We start from the raw sequence: 21,798 nt of genomic DNA on the forward strand, positions 1-21,798 counted from the left end.
GGAAGGAAACATCACATTAAGAAAAGGCTTTATGATTAAACTATATTTTCAAGTTATTTCCTCTCTAACATAAATTTGGTTAAGCCCTCAAATTAATTAATATTTATACTATATATATTGTGTATGTATGTGTGTGTATAAATATATATGTATATATATTTTAAGATCTCCTCTATCATTCTTTTTTTTTTTTTTTTTTTTTGCGGTACGCGGGCCTCTCACTGCTGTGGCCTCTCCCGCTGCGGAGCACAGGCTCCGGACGCACAGGCTCAGTGGCCATGGCTCACGGGCCCAGCCTCTCCGCGGCACGTGGGATCTTCCCGGACCGGGGCACGAACCCGTGTCCCCTGCATCGGCAGGCGGACTCCCAACCACCGCGCCACCAGGGAAGCCCTCCTCTATCATTCTTATCTCAGAATAGTCACAACAGTGTTTCCCAGAGTGTTGAGTGTGTATCACTGGTAGTATTCAGAATGATTTTAGGTGGCACACAGATGAATCTGTAAACTTTTCCAGTTATATATTTATTGTGACAAGTAATATTTAACATAGTGACAATTATGTTCACCTTTATTTTCTCTCTGTTTTGAATTCTGGTTCAGAAATTAGAGTTAACCATACCTTCAATTTATGGCAGTAAAATTACTATCTTTGTTCTTTATAAGGGCCTTGAGTTGATATATTTTATTTTGTCTTCTTTATTCTTGACTTCCACGCCCATTTTCCTTTCCTTCTGCCATAGGAAACCATTCTAATTTGTTTGCTCTATATCTTTGAGTGAATGTATCTTTATAAAACATAGTGTTGTTGGTGTGTATGTGTTTAATTGACTTAATTAGGCTTTGTTACAGATATTCTGCCCTTTTTTTTCCCACTATTTTCTTTAGCACCAGAAAGTTATATCTCTTCATGTTGCTGTGTACATTCTTACTCGTTGCTTCTAACTTATGTTTAGTTTCCCATAGTGTACTGCACTACATTCTTCTACTTAGAGGCAACACACTCTTCTTCAAAGCACAGGCAGTGGAGCAAAGTTTCTTCAGTTTGAGTTCGAACTGCACCACGTCTTAGTTTGGGTTTCTTTGAAAGTAGAGCCTGAGAAAGGGATTTATGGCTTGGGTAGTTTATTTGGGAGATGATCTAGAGAAGCAGAAATGAGAGAATGGGAAAAGTGAGAGAGAGAAGAAAGTAAAGTTACATAAAATTTGTTCATGAGCTAGTTATCACTGTGAGCAACTGGGATTCAATTTCCTTGGGTACCTTCTGAATGCACCTCAGCATTGTCCCACCAAAGGACGGACAGGAACTTGGGACATTTATCCACTGACTTTCATCTTTTGTTAATTGAGGATGGCTCCTGGAGCTCTAACTCTAGCACTTGTGTAGTTGTGCCTGTATACTGCTGAGCAGTCGTCTTTGGGTTTGGAGGAAGCCCTGAGGAGCAAAACAGAGCAGTGCCTTGGCTCACACTTGATGTCAGATGCTGTTGGACAGTGCATAGATCTGAGCACTGCAAGTGTCTGCCACCCCTTTTATTATGCAGATTACTTCGTGTTCTGTTAAGTCCACTCTGTCACTGACCCTTCAGAGTGGTGGCTGGTTGTAATTGCTAAAAGCAGTCTCTAAAACAGGAGGGTTAGGGGAACATGCTGTAGTCCCTCTACTGCAGCTGGTCCTGAGGCCATAATTGATCCTGTAATCTGTGGGATAGTGGTGCTGTCCATGGGGTATATTGTGGGCAGGAAAGGCAAACCCACATCTGGAGTCAGTGTCAGTTCTGCACCTGCATGTGTTAGTTGGCATTCCACAGCAGCAGTAATTAGGTCACCTTCATGAGAAGGAAACCATGCTGCTGGGCCTTTGTAAAGCCTTCCTTTCTGTCACTAGGGCTCCTCCATTCACAGCCCTATTGCTTAAGCATTGAGGTGGTCGAGAGCAGAAGCTGGCTGATGTCCACTGACAAGTCACTCCATCTGTAGTTGCGATGCAGTTCAATGCACCTTCCCTCTTGGTGCTTTGTGGTGGGCATTAACATAAGACATAGAAGATTGGCACTTTGTGCCGACTCCCACAGAACCATCGACATGTCTCTTCTCCAAATTCTTTCTCTTATTTTCCAGTGTTTTTTGTTTTTTTTTGTTTTTGTGGTATGTGGGCCTCTCACTGTTGTGGCCTCTCCCGTTGCGGAGCACAGGCTCCGGACGCGCAGGTTCAGCGGCCATGGCTCACGGGCCCAGCCGCTCCGCAGCATGTGGGATCCTCCCGGACCAGGGCACGAACCCACATCCCCTGCATCGGCAGGCGGACTCTCAACCACTGCGCCACCAGGGAAGTCCCTCTTATTTTCCAGTTTTGCCCCTTCTATCCCCCTAACCAGTCAGCCATACCATTTGCCACTCCCAAGGAGTCCATGTTTTCCCTTCTCTGGTCACTTCTCCCTGCGCCGTACCCACTGAGAGAATTTCTACCTCATCATTGTCTTTCAGAGCCATCCAAATAGGGCTGTAGAGCAGTAGTAATCCATTTTTTATTTGTTTCTGTTAACCAGGCCCCAGGTGTTTTTGTTTGTTTGTTTGTTTGTTTTTTTGTCATTGGCCACCAGTAACCAACCATAAAGTCATTGGTGTGAGCAGAAGTAAAGATACCAATATGGTAGAGGTAGGTGACATGAAGCTCTGGGCCACCTCTTGTAGTTTAGTAGTGCCTTCTGGACCTGCCTAGGTCCTATTACATCACACAGTGGATTGCTGCTGTGCCTAACCTAGTGACTTGGTGGATCATGATGGGTAGCTCTGGTCACTAAACCTTAATGTTTCATGGTTGGGAACTCTGCTAGGGCCCAATATCATGCCAGGAGCTACACTTTTCATGCAGTGTTGTAGAAGTTATGTGCTTGCTTCAGAAAATCTGGAGGGCTGTGCTGCAACTCTCCTACTGGAACTTGCCAGAGAATTGACATGGCGTCCGTTTACCACAGATGTCTCTAATACCTTTGCATCTGAGCATCAGGGCAGCTTGCATCAGAGCTTGATCTGCTGAGAGCCTCTTCTCCTCTAGATCCTAATCAAAACTGGCAGCCTTCTGAGTCACCCAGTGTCTTCTTTTTTTTAATTTAAAAAATTTAAAAAATGTACCAGTCATCTTTCATTGGGCATTAATTCTCAGGGTGTAATAGGATTCAGCAAAGATCAAGTTCTTCAAAGAGAGGTTCAGGGCAAAGATGGTCATGGTAAGGACTGCAGAGAGCACCCTTCACGTGGGACCCTCATCAGTGGTTCTTGCGTAGCTGTTCATGTTTGAGTTCCTTGTAAGAAATGCAGTAGTTGAAAAGCACGTCAGCTTCCAGCACCATAGAAACCCCAAGGGTGCTCCCTTTGTTTATATTGACATACTTGTTGTCATACTGGTAGTAACCTCTTTGAAACGCTCTGATGGTGCCTTTGGGGGTGAAGTCTTGCGTCAGTATCCAGTTTGGCAGATCCTTTATTTTGACATCCATGAGTTTCTTCTCCACTGGTACAACTAACATTGTCTTGGATATTCACTGTCACTCAATCTTTGCTAATAGTTCCGTTTAACTAGAAGCCGCTGTTCTGATTTTCAGCTTAGCCTTCCCTCCGTTTGCTGAATTCCCTTTAAATGAATTGTATTTTTTTATGCCCATTCTGGGGCTCTGGGTTCCCTAAGCACTCATTTAGTTCTGGCTATAGGATCTATTGTTCAGTGGCAAACCAATAGGCACGAAAGTCAGAGTTGTTTCTGTCCTGTGGACTGATAACAAGGGGGCCGACAAATTGTTGCCCATTTCTTGAAGCTCTGGGAGCAGTCCTCAGGCCCTCCCGACTGCAAGATCTGTTAGCAGTGTGGCAGATGAGAGTTGCTTCTACGTCTGCTGAGATCTGTTAGCTGGAGCAGCCTTTTGAGGGTCCAGCATTGCAGAACGCAGTTATAGTGCCAGGCTTGAAGATGAGCTTCATCTTTCCTATTGGTCTCTCCTTGGACTCCATTGAAAATGTATTCCCACACCTACTGTCTTCTGTAGAGAAACCTAGAACTTATGGTCTCAGAAACATCCTACAGGCCTCTCAGGCTCTTTGGTTATTGTGCTACTCCTCAAAGGGAGACAGAGAAAGTCTATTCCCATTCTCTTCAATTCAGACTACCTCCTCATAACTCAGATATCTTTATTCTTTTCTTAATTTAAGTTTGGTGGGTATTCTCCTTGCTTACTTATTTGATCATTCTCCAGTTTGGATGCTTTTAGATTCCGGTGGTGGTTTGTGTTATTGCAACTGCATATGGTACTGTAGGAAGAGCGTGCCACAAGATTTCCAGTAGCATCTTTTCATAATCTATAGTGACATTTCAATTCCTGTCTTTATCCTCCATCCTAATACTTCTCTCCTGTTCTACTATCTTATATTTTCAATAGTTTCTTTCTGGGTGTCTCAGATAGAAATTCTAGTATAACTTCTCAGCTCACCTACTTCCTACCTGTTCGTCCTTTCTTCCTTTCCTCCCTCGCGTCCATTTTTTTGTGGGTTAAGGGCTAGAGGAGGCTTAATTGTCTCTTTGCAGAACAATTTTTTTTAATTTTAAAAAGACTACATAAATGAGGCATGAATAAGTTCTTGCAATCAATTTTGACAGTATGCACCGAAGCCTAAAGCCCTCTTCACTACCCTCACCCCACTGCCCTCCTTACCACAGTCCCCTCCACCCCATTTGCACCTCACCGACCTTTACATTACAGGTTATTGATTTGGGGGATTTATTTTTATAAAATTATGCATAATGAGAATACTTGCCTTATATAGTTAGTGTGAGGACTAAATGAGTTAGTACATGTCAAGTATGTATAACATGTTAGAATTCTTACTTCATAGTATAAAAAACAGTATTATAAGAAAAAGCTAATAAACTTAGAGCAAAGATCATTCAAAATATGAAATAAGGCAGAAATATTTGGGGGAAAAGGGCTTTTGCATATACTAAGGTTCCCCGTTTCATGACTTGGATATAAATTTCTTTAACATCTAGAAATCACCAGAGGGGTGGTGATTTGGGGAGCAACGTTATTGAGCTAGTACTTGGATTGTTGGGTTAGTAGTAGCTGGCTGTAACTGTAAGGTTTGGAGATGCATTTGTGGATGTTAGTATACTTACAAAGAACTATTAGAGTTTATTATATGATTTTATAGTTGATTTAACTCCCCAGTTATGTTTCCCTTAAGATATTAATATTATTTTTATTCATTTCATTCACCTATTGAACATTTATTGTTTTGCTTAGTAACATGCTAGAAAATAGAGGCTACAAGTGCTGCAAGATAAGTCAAAAGAATCAACCTGACTAAATAAGCGTTATGAGAGGAGGGATCACGTCTGTTTCATTGACTGTTGTATAAGTGTGATGCACATACCAAGTAATTAATAAATACTTTATGAATGAGTGTTAGTCAAGAGCTAAGGCACAGCTATGGTTCATGTTCTGGGTACACTACAAGTACAGAGATGGGCCAGCTCACTCAACCTGATATGTAGGGGTCAGGGATTGCTTACACAGATGATGCATAGATCAAGTCTGAAGAGTGAACTGTAGTTAACTTGGTGAGAAACAAAGGGAAGAACAAAAAGGATGTGCAAAGGATGGGAGTCTAAAAGGGATGCCTGTAAATATAGAGGCTTCGGTGATTTCAGTGTAGTTGGATCATTGTAAAGGTATGAGGAGTGAATGGGAAGATGGTGTTAGAAAGCCTGGCGGAGGCCGGATCATAACAATTCTTCTTATGCCTTGGTAATTCCATCCTATGAAATGAGAATATTTATAGATTTTTTTAAGCAGAGAGCATGACAAGGTCATTTAGTTTTAGAAGTTAGGTTTGGTTTAGAAGTTAGCATTTTATTAAAAGTGATCATGTACTAGGCTGTATAGCAAGTTCTTATACAGTTCAAATGATCATATCAGCCATACTTTTTGTAAACATACACTTAAGTTAAAACTGAGTAACAAACAGTATATACAGGCACACATTTGGAAATTTAAAAACCTACCTCCGTAAATCCCACAGGTCAAAAATAAAATGATAATGCAAGTCAGAAAACACCTAGAACTAAACAATAAAGAAAATTAGGACTTATTAAGCTTGTGTGACATGTTGAAGCCTTACATACTCATATTAAAAGATTAAAAATATTAATAAGATAAGCACCTAATTTAAATTAGGAAAAGAACAACAGAATAAATTCAAGTGAAGTAAAATAGGTGATAAAAATAAAAGCTAACACTTGTAGAGCACTTGTTATATTTACCAGGCACTGTTCCATGTGCTTTACAAGGATTATCTCATTTAATCTTTGCAACAACCCTGTTGAGGTAGGTACTCTTATTATTCCCACTTTACAGATGGGAAAACTGAGGCACAGAGAAAAACTTATCTACACTTTTAGTTAATAAGTGATAGAATTGGGGCTAATTGGAAAAGTTTGTTTTGTTTTGTTTTGTTTTTTTAAGATACGATGGAGAGAGTTAACATAGCCAAAAGTTGGTTTCTTGAAAAGGCTGATAAAACAGACAAACGATTTGAATAACTGATCAAGAAAAACCCAGAAAGCACAAGTAGTATTGGGAATGGAAAGGAGGACATAACTTCAGATATAGCAGAGATTTTTTAAAAATAAAAGATACCTTGAATAAGTTTATGCCTATACTTTTTTTAAAATTTATTTATTTATGGCTGCATTGGGTCTTTGTTGCTGAGTGCAGCCTTTCTGTAGTTGTGGTGAGCGGGGGCTACTCTTTGTTGCGATGCACGGGCTTCTCATTGCAGTGGCTTCTCTTCTTGCAGAGCACGGGCTCTAGGTACACGGGCTTCAGTAGTTGCAGCATGCGGGCTCAGTAGTTGTGGCTAGCAGGCTCTAGAGCACAGGCTCAGTAGTTGTGGCACATGGGCTTAGTTGCTCCGTGGCATGTGGGATCTCCCCAGACCAGGGCTTGAACCCGTGTCCCCTGCATTGGCAGGAGGATTCTTAACCACTGTGCCACCAGGGAACTCCTACATTTTACAATTTAAATAAAACAACAATTTTTAAAACGTGACAGTAAAATTGATTAAGGTGAAATAAAAAACCTAGATATTTCTGTAATTATTAGAGAATTTTAATTTTTAGTGAAAGATCTGCCTCCTCCCATATACTCACAGATAAGCCCTTGGCTCAGATGGTTTTAAAGGTGAGTTCTATGAAACTATTCAAGGGGTAGATATGTCCAGATATACAAAGACTGTTTGAGAGAATAGCAAAATAAGGAAAGTTCCTCAGCTTATTCTGTGTGAGTAGTATAACCTTGATACCGAAACCAGACATGGATAATATGAGAAAAAAATTATAGGTCAGTCTTTCTTATGAACATAGATGTAAAACCTAACAAAATTGTTAGCAAAACAAATCCAGTGGTGTATCTAAACGTGATCATGTCTACAGTACTGCAATACAGTTCTGACACTGCCTACCCACTGTTAGTGTCAGACTCCACAGTTTTAAGGGCACAGTCCCCAACAAGACTGCCCTCATTTGAGATGCCAGTCACAAGTTTGGGGGTCCCCAGGCTACTCACACTTCTGACTAACTGGCTACAAATCCAGGAGGATTCCCGTGACCGCCCCTCACATTTGACAATTCATTTATATGACTCACAGAATTTAAGAAAGTGGTAGACTTATTTTTTAAAATAAATTTATTTATTTATATTTGACTGCGTTGGGTCTTTCTAGAGAAAGCTGCGTGCAGGCCTTCTCTAGTTGTGGTGAGCAGGAGCTACTCTCTTTTGCAGTGTGCGGGCTTCATGTTGCCGTGGCTTCTCTTGTTGCAGAGCACAGGCTCTAGGTGCATGGGCTTCAGTAGTTGTGGCACGCGGGCTCAGTAGTTGTGGCTCGTGGGCTCTAGAACGCAGGCTCAGTAGTTGTGGCGCACGGGCTTAGTTGCTCCGAGGCATGTGGGATCTCCCTGGACCAGGGCTTGAACCCATGTCCCCTGCATTGGCAGATGGATTCTTAACCACTGCGCCACCAGGGAAGCCCCCAAACCCTCTTCTAATCACATCACTGGTCATTTTGGTGACCATCCCCCATCCTGAGTCATTCATTAGCATAAACTCAGGTGTGGTCCATGAGGCTTGTGAATAACAAAGACACTTCTGTCACCCAGGAACCAGGCACAGAGACCAGACAAAACATTTATTTAACGATGACAAAACAGAATTTATCCCAGAAATCCAAGGATGTTAATGTGTTAGTTATTGTTGCTGCATAACAATTCATTCCAAAACGTAAGGACTTGAAATAATGAAAGCTTAAATTAACTTACAGAAATTCAGGAGCAATTTACTGGGTGGTTTTGATTCAGGATATTTTGTGAGATTGTAGTTTTGTCAACAGGGGCTACATTCATTTAAAAGCTTGACTGGAGGAGAATCCACTTCCAAGATGACACATTCTCATGGCAGTTGGCAGGAGGCCTCTGTTCCTCACCGTATGAGCCTCTCCACAGATTCCTTGAATATACTAACACCATGGCAGCTGGGTTTCCCCAGAATAGATATCCAAGAAAGAGAGCAAGGAGAAAGCTGCATTACCTTTCAAGACCTAGTCTCAGAAGTCATACTTTGTCACTTTCACTTTATTCTGTTTGTTAGGAGGGAATCTCTCAGTCTGGCCCACTCTCAAAGTAATTAGGTTCCACCTCTTGAAAAGAGGAAAATGAAAGAATTTGTGGACATATTTTAAAACTACCACAGATAGCTTACTCTTTGAGAGAGCTCTCAGGGACTTCCCTGGCGGTCCAGTGGGTAAGATTTTGCCTTCCAATGCAGGGAATGCGGGTTCGATCTCTGGTTGGGGAGCTAAGATCCCACATGCCTTGCAGCCAAAAAAACCAAAACATAAAACAGAAGCAATATTGTAACAAATTCAATAAAGACTTTAAAAATGGTCTACATCAAAAAAAAATCTTAAAAACAAAGAGAGCTCTTAATACGGATTATTACTAATTAATTTATACATTAACACATTGAGGGAGGAAGCCACTGTGATTATATCAATAGATGGAGAAAAAGTACGTGATGTAATTCAACCCCATTTATGATGAAAACTCTTATTAGCAAATGAAGAATAGAAGGGAACTGTAATGTGATAAAGAATATCATTAAGTTTATAATTAATTTAGGAACAGTTGATGTACATGATCTTGAAGTTTTCTATACATAATGTGGTATGTTTTTCCATGTGTTAAAGTTTATTCTGTATCCTTCAGTAGTATTTTAAAATTGTCCTTGTATCAGTGTTGTACACTTGGAAGTACAAAATGGTACTGTCCCAGAGGGGGTTACCAAAATATCTACCAAAAGTACTATCAGACCCAGAATCCCACTTCTAGAAATCTATCTTTCAGAATTATTTACCCAAACAACAATAACAAAAGCATCTATTCAGGTTTATTTATTGCAGCATTGCTCATAATACCAAAACCTAGGAACAACCTAAAATGTCCATCAACATAAGAACAGATAAATACAGCTATAAAATAATCATAAAATGGAATACTATATAACAATGAAAACGAATTAATAGGAACTATATGTATCTATGATGGTAATCACAACGTTGAGTGAAAAATAAGCAAATTATAAAAATATACATATAGGAAGATACAATTTTTATACATCTATAGCAAATTTAACAGTATGCAAAACAATATTATTTGGGATATATACCACATATAGTATAAAAGCATGTAAAGACATGAGTGTTAAGTACCATAATCAGAATAGTGGTTCCCTCAGAACCGGGGAAGGGGTGGCGCTTCAGTGGTATTTGCCCTGCTTTACTCAGTACCTATATAATTAGGTGAAATCTTTGAGGCACTGCATTCAGGAGTGTAGTTCATAGACTCATAGGATATGAGAGGTAGAAGTCTTCATGGTATTATTTATTTTACAGATGAGGAAACTAAGGCCTGGAGAGGGAAGTGAGTGGGCCAAGATCAACTAGCCAATTAGGCAGAATTTGCAACTGAATCCTAGGTCTCCTGACTCTAAGACTGTGTTACTTAACACAGTATATTTTTATATTTAGTAAAAATATAAGTTGATAAGTATTTAATAAAAATATGTTTTATATTTAATAAAAATATTTTTATATTTAATAAAAATATAAGTTGATAAGTATTTAAACTAGGAGCTGAAAGAAAGATACTAAAAGGGAAAAAAGGACAAGTTAATGTCAAGTCTGCCACAGAATTTCTTCATGAAAACACTCTAAACCAGCACATTCTAACCTAAGACATGTTCTGACAGAGTAAAGAAAATAAAATGGAGATGTTTCATCCAAAACGGGGAAAACTCTTTCTGGATTTCCAAGCTCTTCACATTAATAAGCCCGAATTTGTCATCTTGAGTGTTGTTTCTCAGACCTATAGGTTTGCAGGGTTTCGTTTCCTATAGTTTGTGGTTCATGCTTGTCAGGGCGGAACTGTTAACAATCTGATTTTAACACCCTCTGGTCTTATTCAGGGCCTTTGGTTACTTACAATTTACATATAAATACTACCTTTGAACCTTTACTTAATTGAAAGATTACAGTTGAGTTTAGATAGTGCTTTGAAGTTCCCTTTGTCAGACCACATTGTTTGTACCAAAGGACTGTATTTTCTTTTTGTCTGTGGTTATTTCCACAATTATTTAACTTGCTGTAACTATGTGGTACTGTCAGAATATAACCCAAGCCATTGTTTGCCTTAAGCAATATTTTAGGTCTTGGGAAATAATGTTTACTGATACATGTCTTTCTTAAAGACCTTTTAATTTACTCAAATATACTCAAGACATTGAGTCTCAAGACATACTCAAGACCTTTTAATTTACTCACATATACTCAAACTTGAGTATATCCAGTGAAAACAGTGGAAAAAAGTTTTTTTTACTGGATCTTGACACAAGTCAGGGCTCAAAGTGAGCAAAAGGAAGTAGTGTGGTTTTTGTATCATTTCAGTTGTGTTGAGAAAAGGAAATGGCATAGTTTATCCATAGCATAGCCCTTATGGGAAAGTCTCATTTGTATGTGAAAGTAAAAGGAATTGGCATAACGTTTTAATTCCTTCTGCTATACTCAATCATTCCCTCAGCAAATATTTATTTAGTACCAAATATGTGCCAAGCACCATCCTAGGTGCTACAAATACAGAGTGAAAAAGTAGACTTATACACCTGCCCTTATGGAGCATACATTCTGGAGCAGGTGGCAGGCAATAAACAAAACAAATAGTAAGTTATATGTAAAATTACAGGTGACAAGTGCTAAAGAGAAAAAAAAATATCAGGGATGGAAGATGGGAGTGCCAGCGATGTGGATGGGATTACAGTTTTAAATAGGATGAGTAGGAACACTAAATAAGAAAGGGGTACTGAGTAAGCACTTGGAAGAGGTCAGGTAGCAAGTCATATGGATAGATGTCTTGGGGAGGAATATTATAGACAGAGGAACTTGCAGAGGTCCTGCAGCAGGGCCATCCCTGAAATGTTTGAGGAACCAGGAGGCCCATGCTGCTGAAGTAGAGGAGTTGGAGTCTTGTTGGCCATGGTAGATTTCAGCTTTTACTCTGAGTGAGTTGGAGAACCATTGGAGGGTTTTGAAAAGGGGAGTGATGTGATCTAATATGCTTTTTATCACCACTTTGGCTGCTGTGTTGAGAATATATTGTAGGTGGATAAGGGCAGAAGCAAAGAGTCCAGTTCTAGGAGGCTTTTTCAGTAATCCAGGCAAAAGGTTAGTTAGTGACTTGGACCAGAGAGATAATAGTGGATGTGGTGAGAAATGCATAGGTTCTGGATATATTCTGAAGGTAGAACCAACAGGATTTGCTGACCATAGCCTGTGGAGTATGAGAGGGAAGAAAGGAGTTGCCCAGAATGACTCCAAGACTTTTGGCCTGGGAAACTAGAAGTAGAGAGACTGTTAGTTATGGTGAGAAAGACCAAGGGTCTAGCAGATTTAGGGGGTAAGAGGAGGAAGACCAGGAATGATAAATTATATAGCTGCTGATTACATTATTAAGTAAATTTTTATACTATTTGAGCTATCTTAAAAGTAATTCTATCTTGTACCAGTCTTTTTTGTTGTTGTTGCATATGTGTTATTGAGTATCTTTTTCTGAGATATTTGACATTACTCAGAAGTACTAATTTTATGCTGATCTAACCCAGAATACTCAAGTGTACCTTTTCCTTTAATATTTGGTTATATCAGAAAAATTATCTCTCTCTGACCTAAAATATAAGGAGAATTTATTGGCTGTTAACTGAAAAGTCCTTAAGCAATCCAGGTGTCAGGCAGGGTTGTTTGAGCAGCTCATTGATAGCTCCAAGGATCTGGCTTCTTTTACTCTCCCAGCTCTGCCTCTGGTTCCCCTTCTGGTCCCAACGTAGCTGCCAGCAGCTGCTATTTTCTTATTCATGTTCAATCTGAAAGAGTGACTTTATCTCTGCAGGGCCAGCTGAAGTCCTTAGACCATGTTAGTACGGCTCACCCCTGAACTTTTCATTGTGGCATAGGAGATAGAATATGCTGATTGGCTTGGCCTAGGACAGAGCCTCTACTTCTGGTGCTTCAGGGAAACCTGTGTACAATGAATTTTTTAAAGTTGTAGATAGAGGGAAAAAAGTGGAGAAAAATGGTTGATTTTTAAATTACTTTTGCATTGTACAAGCACTGTGGTTAACACAGCAAGAATATGATTCCTTTTGTAAAGTGGTCAAATGAGAAGGAAAAAAAGTAAAGTAAAAGTAAAGTTGCATTCAGACATTAGTTTGATTAAGATAATTTTTCTTCTTAGAGGCCTAAAACTATTGCTTTTTGAATATCTAGAACCTAAGAGGAAATTCCCTGACAGTCCAGCAGTTAAGGCTCTGTGCTTTCACTGCTGAGGGCCAAGGTTCGATCCCTGGTCAGGGAACTAAGATCCCGCAAGCCTTGTGGCGTGGCCAAAACAAAATGGAATCTGATAGGTCGTTCTCGTCAAGAATAGTTGTTTCTCCACAAGGAGATCCCTATTGGCATTTGGTTGAGACAATTCTTTGTTTTGAGGGATTGTCCTTGCACATTGCATTGCATTTTCCATTTTGGGCCCTGGTCACTGTGTGTCCTGTCCTACCCCAGTCATTGTTCCAACCGAAAAATCACCTGTATATTTCCATATCTTCTTAGGGAGGTACAAACTTGCAGAAACTTGTGACTCTTTTTGAAAGGGTGTTTCATATTGAGGACATAAATACAGATATACTTTGATTTGGTTTCCTGAGTGAAAAATGGGTTTGTTTTTTGTTATTCTTGAAGTTCTGCTTTGACTTTTTTCCCCCAGTTCTAGAAGTTAGATATATTCTCCTTAAAAATTGATTTAGCATTTGGATTAATTTTTTGGCCACAGGGATTTACTGAGTTAATTGCAGAAGTTTTTGATTAAATGTATCGCTAAGGAAAAGAGAAATGTTTTGATAGCCAAATTTTGGTGCTCTTTCAAGCATTTTGACTTGGGTCACATAGGTTAGAACAGAAAGACCACCCAATCTTGAACAAATTTCTAACTTTGATAGGTTAAAATTATTTGTGGTGGGAAAAGTGAAATAGGTACTGAGTCTAGAAGAATTCATTCCTAAAGTCAGAATATCTTAGAATACTCTTTGAATATATATTAAAACACACTTTGTAAGCACTTAGGAAATGTTAGACCTCTTTGATGAAGTGAATATATTAAAAAATGTTTATGTAGTATGTGTGGATATAGTCAGTCAGTTACCCTCTGAGATCTGTTTTCTGAAAGTATTTGTATCAATCAGGGCCCTGTCAGGAAAGCTGAAACCACACTGGTTATTTTAACAGAGAGAATTTGGTGTAGGGAGTTGACTACACAGGTATTGAAGGATTGAAAAAGCTAAAGGAACACTGGGATTAAACTGAAATACTAATTGTGGGAAGCAAATACCACCCTTAAGAGGCTGAGGTTTCAGAACCTAGAAGCTTGGAGGAGTGCCCCTGTGGAGCCCTGACCCAGTCCTCTGTTGAGGGAGCTCAGAGCCCAGCTACTGCCGGCTCCCGAGGACCTGCTCTGGGGTCTTGAGGCACTGGCACTCAGACCCTGAGGTGTAGGCACAGTTGGGTCTGCACAGGGGCCATGAGGCTGGTTCTGGGAGTGTGGAAGGAAGCTGGAAATGGAATCTACTGCTGCTGCTATGGCAAAGGCTGTAGTTCAGATAACTCTGACAGGAACAACAAACAAAGTCAGAAAGATGAAAGTCCCTTCTTCCCTCCCCTTTTGGCAGAACCTATCAAGGAACCAGCTGGTAAAAGACTTGTTAGTGGTATCCCAGGTCAGCATCACAAAGCAGAATGGTTAGGTTTTATTTGGGGGCCGGGGTGGGCGGGCTTGTTCTTGCTTTGTTTTTGCTGAAAAGCAATAGTGTAATAAGGGGCACAGTAGTTTCCATTTTTTTCTCATTACCTGTCGCTCCTGACTATGCAATAGTGAATGGAATTTGAGCTTTCTCAGCAGCAGACTTGCTGCTTATTGGTTGTGTGAACTTGAGCAAGTTTCTTAACTTTGCTGAGCTTCACTTTTTCCTTGCAGAGTTGTGAAGATGAAATAAAATCTTATGTGGCTCAATAAAGAATAACTTCCTATTTCCCTTTTGATGTACTTACTGGATAAAACACTGCACTTGGGAATAAAAGACCTGGGTTTTAGTTTTTGCTTCAAGTTACTAGCTGTATAGAATTCAGCAGGTCACTTTAGCTTCCTGAACCTGTCTCTTCTCTGTAAAAGTAGGAATAATTTTACTTACTGTAAGGGTCATATACGTATGGTATAAGGCATGTAAAACTAACTTGCAAATTATTAAGATGGTGATGTGCTAACATAAAGTTGCCACTAAACACTGTATATGATTTTCTCTCACTTAATTGGCACAAAAGACCTAGATCTGTATTATGCTAGATCCTGAACTATTCAGTAACCACATTATACTGATTTTATCTCTATAAAAATATTGTGCAGAAACAAAGACAGTATTGTTTACCATTACTCATAATATACCTATAGGGATGACCAAATTCTGTTGCCTCCTAGGCATTTCTGCAACTACTGATTCACTTTACCTGTTTTTTTGTCATTTGTGCTATTCCAGAGGAGAGACAGAAGAATAACACCCAGACCCCCTCAATTAACTGCTGGCATTAAGAATTTCTTCTGAGCACTGATGTACCAAAGATTGGTATATAGCATAATCTAGTTCTAATTATTTGTGAGGTTTTTTTGTTTAATAAGATGAAACAAACAAAAAACCTTTGGAGAAACTAGGTTAGTGAATTTGTAGTACAAAGTTGAATGGTGTTTTGAAAATAGATTATCCCGTTTTTTAAAATAGTTCATAAACAAAGAAGCATTTATTGTGCATCTAATATTGAGGCCCCCACTGAGGGATATAAAACATCTAAGTGCATCAACTATAATAATGCCATACTAGTTTGTCTTACCTCTCTGTTCCTGGAAGAATTTTACTTGTGTTGGGGAGAACAGTTTCTTGGCACTGAAGGAAAGTGAAAGGTTTTGAATGAAGAGAGGACAATTGAGCAGAAATACAGAGGTTAAATGTTGTTAAATTTGCTTTGAATAAATAATTGAGCATTGGGGAAAGGAAGGTCTAGTCAGAAGGTAATTTCAAGGGTGATGATGAAATTAGTGACCTCAGGGTAGATGAAGGCATCACAGTTAGAAATGTCTTTATGAAGTGGAACTTCCCCATCCCTACTCTAGGTCAGAATTTAGCTAGATGGTTGGTTCTCTTAGCTCCTTTTTCAGACTTTACAAAAGTTCTCATTATGAATGTCTCACCCATCACAAGTTCTCACAGCATGGACTCCAAGGCAGGCTTTTTGGTGAGATTCCTGTGTATTACCACAGATACACTCATAACTATTTATTTAAGCATGTTATTTTTTAAGGGTTTATGTTTAGATTTGGGTGACTTTTTTTACACTGATATAAAAATAACCTGAGTAGTGTTTCTCCATTTGTATGTGTATATATTAGTTTAGGAATTGATGGGGTTGGAGGTTAGAAATGGGGAGGGGATGGATGAGTTGCTTGTTAAGGGAAGAGACAATATTCTTATGCTAATCCAAACTCTGGATCAGGAGCGAAGCAGCCGTGCAAACAATGGCTGTGGAGCCAGAAAGTCTGCAGTGAGTCTAGTCCTCAGAAAGCTTGTCAGACAAGGCGCCTGGAGCTGCCTAGGGGGAGGGACCCCTGGAAGGGGGAGTTTTCTCCTTACTACTTTATGGAGTTGGCAGTTAGCCAGCTTGTTGAAAATTCCCAAACCTCACTACTAGAAAGTAAAAATTAAGGGTGGGGGGCTTAACGGGAAGAGGAAAGAACGACTTCAGTCTGTTTTTTCAGCTGACTTCAGCCTTTTCCTGTTTTGTTTTGTTTTTTTTTAAAAATCCTGATTGAACTATTGGTTTAACTTTCTTGCTGTTTGCAAAGCTTTAAATTTTTTTATTTAAAAATAATTTATATTTTATTGAGTAATGTTGTAGTCTTATTATCCTGAAAAAGAAGCCACCAACCTGTGTATATAGCAAAGGAAAGTAAATGTATTTAGATGCCTTTTTGGACTACTTAATAATAGCTTTTAAATATGAAATTTTAAAAGCTATTTAAAATTTAAAAATTTTGATCATGTGGCATTTCAAATGTCTGCATTTCCTTATATTCTTAACATTGCATGATCAGATATTTTTAATTTTCGTATAAAAATTCCAGTGAATTATTCTAGGAATTTAAAATATTTTTTATTTTCAGATGTTAGAATTATAAAATACTCAGTTTCAAGAATGGTTGCAAAATAAGGTTACTATTTTTGCTATATCATAATTTTAGAAATAGTTAATATGCTAGGACAAATAAAGGGGAAATCATCAGTATATCTGTTATTTATTGAGTGCTTAATACTGAGATGCAAGGCGCTAACTCATTTAGGTTAGTAATATTGTCCCCATTTTGTGGCTAAGGAAACCAAGACCTAGTAGCTTACGTAGCTTCCCCAAAATTACATAGCAAATAAATACTGGAGCTGATTTTTGAAACCAATAGACTGACATCAGAACTTAACTTTCTTAAATTTGCCAGGATATTATATGAAAAGTGCCTTTACCTAGAACACAGAAGTGATGTCATCGTTATGGAATCCATAGTTTAAAAGGGCAAATGTAACAGTGTATAGTGTGGAACTAGGGACAGGTTTTCCCCCACAAAAAAATGAACCTTACTTATTGAGGTAATTTAAAAACAAAGAATATACTCTGGTTACTCCTTTGAAAGAAAGATGTTAGTTGTATTATCCAGTTAGTTCTTTGAGCATTGTGACTGTTTATACTTTTTTTTTTTTTTTGGCCACACCACGTATCTTGCGGGATCTTAGTTTCCCTACTAGGGATTGAACCCGGGCCCTTGGCAGTGAAAGCGTGGAGTCCTAACCACTGGACTGCCAGGGAATTCCCTATTTATGTTATACTTGTATTGTTATACTCTGACTTGACTATGCCTTCCAGACTTCTGTCTTTTGGTTGACTGTGCAATAACTTATAGTGGTTAGGCTTTTATTATTTCAACAAATTTCTTGGAATTGACTGTATTATAGCAATGAATGTTATCTACTGCTGCCCAACAGATTACCAAAAAACTTAGCAGCTTAAAACATCCAGCATTTATCATCTCATTCTGACCATCAGGAGTCCACCAGAGGCTTAGTTGGATGGTTCTAGTTTAAAGTCTCATAAATTGTGGTTAAGATGTCTATGAAGCTACAGTTACTGGAAAGCTTCCCTGGCACCGATGGATCCACGGCCAAGGTGGCTCACTCACATGGCTGTTGGCAGGAGGCCTGAGCTCTTTGCCACATGGGCCTCTCCATAAGGCTGCGTGGGTGTCCTTATTGACATGGCAGCTAGCTTCCCTAAGAGTGAGCAAGGAGGAATCTGAAGTGCCTTTTATGATCTAGTTTCAGAAGACAAACCGTTGTTTCCACCTTATTTTATTTTGTTAGAAGTGAGTCATTAAGTCCAGTGGGAATTCAAGGGAGGAAATTAGGCTTCACCTTTTGAAGATAGTGTCAGAGCATTTGTGGACATATTTTAGATCACCGTAATGATCTTTTGGTAGATTGGTGGGGTTTTTTTAACTGTGAAAAATATCATTTATGAATATTAGTTTATATTCCAGCTGTGGTAATGTATACTATATTGATATTGTACGTGATGAATCCTGGACCATGAACTTATTTTTATCAGTGAATGCCAAGTAAATATATATGATGTTAATGCTTTTATTAATCTAATTTTTTTTTTTTTTTTGGCAAACACTACAAATAAGTTTATTATTTTTTCCAGAGAGTGGGTTGTTAAATATTAACCATCACAATACTGCATCCCCACCTACAGTAAATGTGTTGCCTTGAAACTCACCCCAGTAATGCTATGAGTATTTATGTTGGTCTTTTTTAAGTTATCTATTTTTTTTCTTCTGAAATCCTTTTTATAACTACCCCGACTTTCAAGAGTATTTCCCCAATCCCCTTTACAAGTAAAGACTATCTTTGGATTTAAAATGAGCAGTTCCTGGATCCAAGCTCCTTTTGGAGAAAAATGACAGGTAAGGCTGGGCTTTGTTCTGTGGGATTTCTTTGGACTGTAGCAACTGTTTTGCATCCAGAACACGTAAACTTCTCCTCTCCTTTTCTAATCCAGGAACATCTCTTTTCCCCTGTCATATCTGTCTGTTGGCCCCCAAGATTGTATTTTCACATTCACATGGGTCGAGGCAGTCCTCTAAGATCTCCTAAGGAAAGCTTTCCTTATTTCTCCCAGAGCTCCAGATATGATAATAAGGTGATGCATATTTTTAAAGCAAATTCAGTTTGTTTCCTGAGCAAACTTGATTCCTTGAAACTCTTCCAGACACAGGTCTTTTTAGCCTTTGAAACTCAAAAATCACTGATATTTTTTTTTCAAATCCTTAATCCAAAAAGATACTATACCTTTTATAAAGTAAGGGCTCTCATGCTTAAAAAATGTCCATTAATAAAATCTACCCTCTGAGGATCTAATGTACAGCATGATAACTATAGTTAATAATACTGTATCATTTTCTTGCAAATTGGTAAGAGAGTATTAGATCTTAAATGTTCTCACCACAAAAATGATAATTATGTGACTGAGGAAGGTGTTAGCTAGTGCTTCGGTGGTAATCATTCTGTAGTATGTAAGTATACCAAATCAAAACATTTTATACCTTAAACTTACAAAATGTTATGTCAGTTATGTATCAGTAAAGCTGGAAAATAAAATAAAATTCACTGTGGGTCTTTAAAACCTGAAGCCATGGTCAAAACTTATATAATTAATAAATCTGAAGCCAACGTGACATCATGACACAGGGGATAGCCATTGGAAACTTATGAACATGCTATGTAACCCAGGAAATTAACCCCTCCCCACTTCTCATACTTGGCCCTGAATATAATTCAAAATAACATAAAAGAGCTAGTTTCTATAATGTACCTTTACCTCTTTTTCCTAGTCATCTTTCAAGTTTAAGGTCAAATATCACCTCTGCAAAGACTTCTCTGACTCCCCTGGAAGAGTCTTTCCTCTGTACTTTATTCATTCTGTTTAATTACACTTGTATTGTGTAATACTCTTCCCCTGGAAGAGTCTTTCCTCTGTACTTTATTCATTCTGTTTAATTACACTTGTATTGTGTAATACGAGTTTCAGTGATTTCATTATTCTAAAATACTAGGAAGTATTCTTAGACCAGGATACCTTTTATTCTTCTGTATATTCCTAGGACTTATGACAATGCCTGTTGCATAGCTGGAACTTCCTAACATTTGATTAATGATAGAATGCAAAATGTTTTTCTAGGATTTATAAAGTTTACATAAAAAATTAAGAAGTGTCATGGAAATCTAAAGTCATTGGCTGCAGTATTCCATTTGAAAACTATTGCTCCCTTTGTCTGATCCGGAGTAGAGCAAACTAAAAGTAGTTATGCTACCATTGAGATGAATCCTTTAGTTTTCTTGTCCTTCTCTAATGGGCCAAAAATCTACTTTGAGTTTTACAACCTAAGTTATGATGCTAGATAGATGCAGAGTAGCATCTTACTTTGGTGATCCAATGACTTGGCTTAGTTGGTTAGTATACTCATTCTTTTATGCCCTAATGAAATGAGCCCAGAATTTGAAGTCAGGAAGTTTGGATTTCCACTCTTAGCTGTGCCAATTAACACCTCTGTGTCCTGAGGCAAGTCATTTAATCTTGGTGAGCTTCTGCTTCCTTATTCATAAAATGGCTTTAATAATACCCACATCCAAGTGTTGATTTGAGGATCATATTGGAGACCTTGTAGACAACGATTCCCTAGAAATCAGTGTTTTTTATGTGAGTGATTTCAGCTAGAGTCAGCTAGAGTTAACTGTGGACTTGGATCTTGAACAATAGAGAAACTCTGTATAATTATGAACCATGTGCCATTTCTCTTCTCACATTTCAGGATATTCATCCTCCTCATCACAAAAAGACTTGGTCTGGAAATGGCCATACTTCATGGCTTATCCTGAAGTGAGTTTGTTTTCTCTTTTGAAAGTTTCAACTGATACAATTCCACCAATTTCTCTGCCTCTAAGTCAGACCACACAGGCTTTTTTCCCCCTTCAAGTCCCCCTCTCACAGAAAATACTTCAATCTCCTCCTTGTGATTGTGTAACTCAGAAAGGTCTAAAGCTGTAAGCTTCAAACTTGGCAGTGTTGTCGTCTTCCCTCCAAACTCCGGAACTCCACACTCCAGAGACCCTCCTTTCGACCTGCTGCGTCTCCACTTTCTTGATTAATCTAATTTTTAAATGAACATTGGTGTTCTAGTGCCTTCTTCTCTTTTTATTCTAGAAGGCCATCTCATACAGAACTGTAGCTTTAAATATCTCTATGCTGTTGACATAACAGATTTATATCTTCAGTCTCAAAAGTTTCCTTTAAGTTTCAGAACCAAATGCCCATTAGACAGGGCCTCCCTGGTGGCGCAGTGGTTGAGAGTCCGCCTGCCGATGCAGGGGACATGGGTTCATGCCCCGGTCCGGGAAGATCCCACATGCTGCGGAGCGGCTGGGCCCGTGAGCCATGGTCGCTGGGCCTGCGCGTCCGAAGCCTGTGCTCCGCAACGGGAGAGGCCACAACAGAGGCCCGCGTACCGCAAAAAAAAAAAAAAAAAAAAAAAAAATGCCCATTAGACATTCCCTTTGAGTAATTTCAAATGTCTAAAAATTGAACCATTGATCTCTTCTCCCCACTTTTTTCAAAATCCATTTGTCCCCATTTTCGGTAATTGCTCATGCCGGAAATGTAGGGATCTTTTTTGACCCCTCACTCTCCCTTACCCCCACATTTAATCCATTACCAAGGCCTACTGAATCTGTTTGTGAAATATATCTTGACTCCATCCACTGTACCACCACCACCCTAAGCTTAACCACTATTGTCCCTCTCCTAAACTGCTACAATATCCTTCTTAATGGTCTGTTTCCTTCTGCTTTTGTCCCCTCCAGTTCATTACAGAGAAACCAGATAATTGCCTTCCCATCCCACTTACATTTAAATCCCAAATCCTTCATATGATCTTGCCTGACCTGGTCCTTGA

The 21,798-nt window shown here is 38.9% G+C and overlaps 2 protein-coding genes across 2 annotated transcripts in view; one reads left to right on the top strand and one right to left on the bottom strand.

Annotated features, from left to right (window-relative positions):
• The window catches only part of BMPR1A (bone morphogenetic protein receptor type 1A), a 144,272-nt gene that overhangs the window by 86,039 nt on the left and 36,435 nt on the right, over positions 1-21,798 (top strand). The window lies entirely within an intron of this gene.
• On the bottom strand, positions 3,269-3,691 carry LOC117202564 (ATP synthase subunit f, mitochondrial-like). Its single transcript, XM_033434169.2, has one exon. The coding sequence runs from the start codon at positions 3,527-3,529 to the stop codon at positions 3,269-3,271; it is 261 nt and encodes an 86-aa protein (XP_033290060.1). The 5' UTR covers positions 3,530-3,691.

Source organism: Orcinus orca, chromosome 14 (assembly GCF_937001465.1).
Source record: "Orcinus orca chromosome 14, mOrcOrc1.1, whole genome shotgun sequence".
In the NCBI taxonomy this organism is placed as follows: Eukaryota; Metazoa; Chordata; class Mammalia; order Artiodactyla; family Delphinidae; genus Orcinus; species Orcinus orca.

Bases quoted from the DNA above. Each gene is read 5' to 3' on its own strand.
- LOC117202564 (XM_033434169.2), bottom strand. From the start codon at position 3,529: ATGTTAGTTGTACCAGTGGAGAAGAAACTCATGGATGTCAAAATAAAG.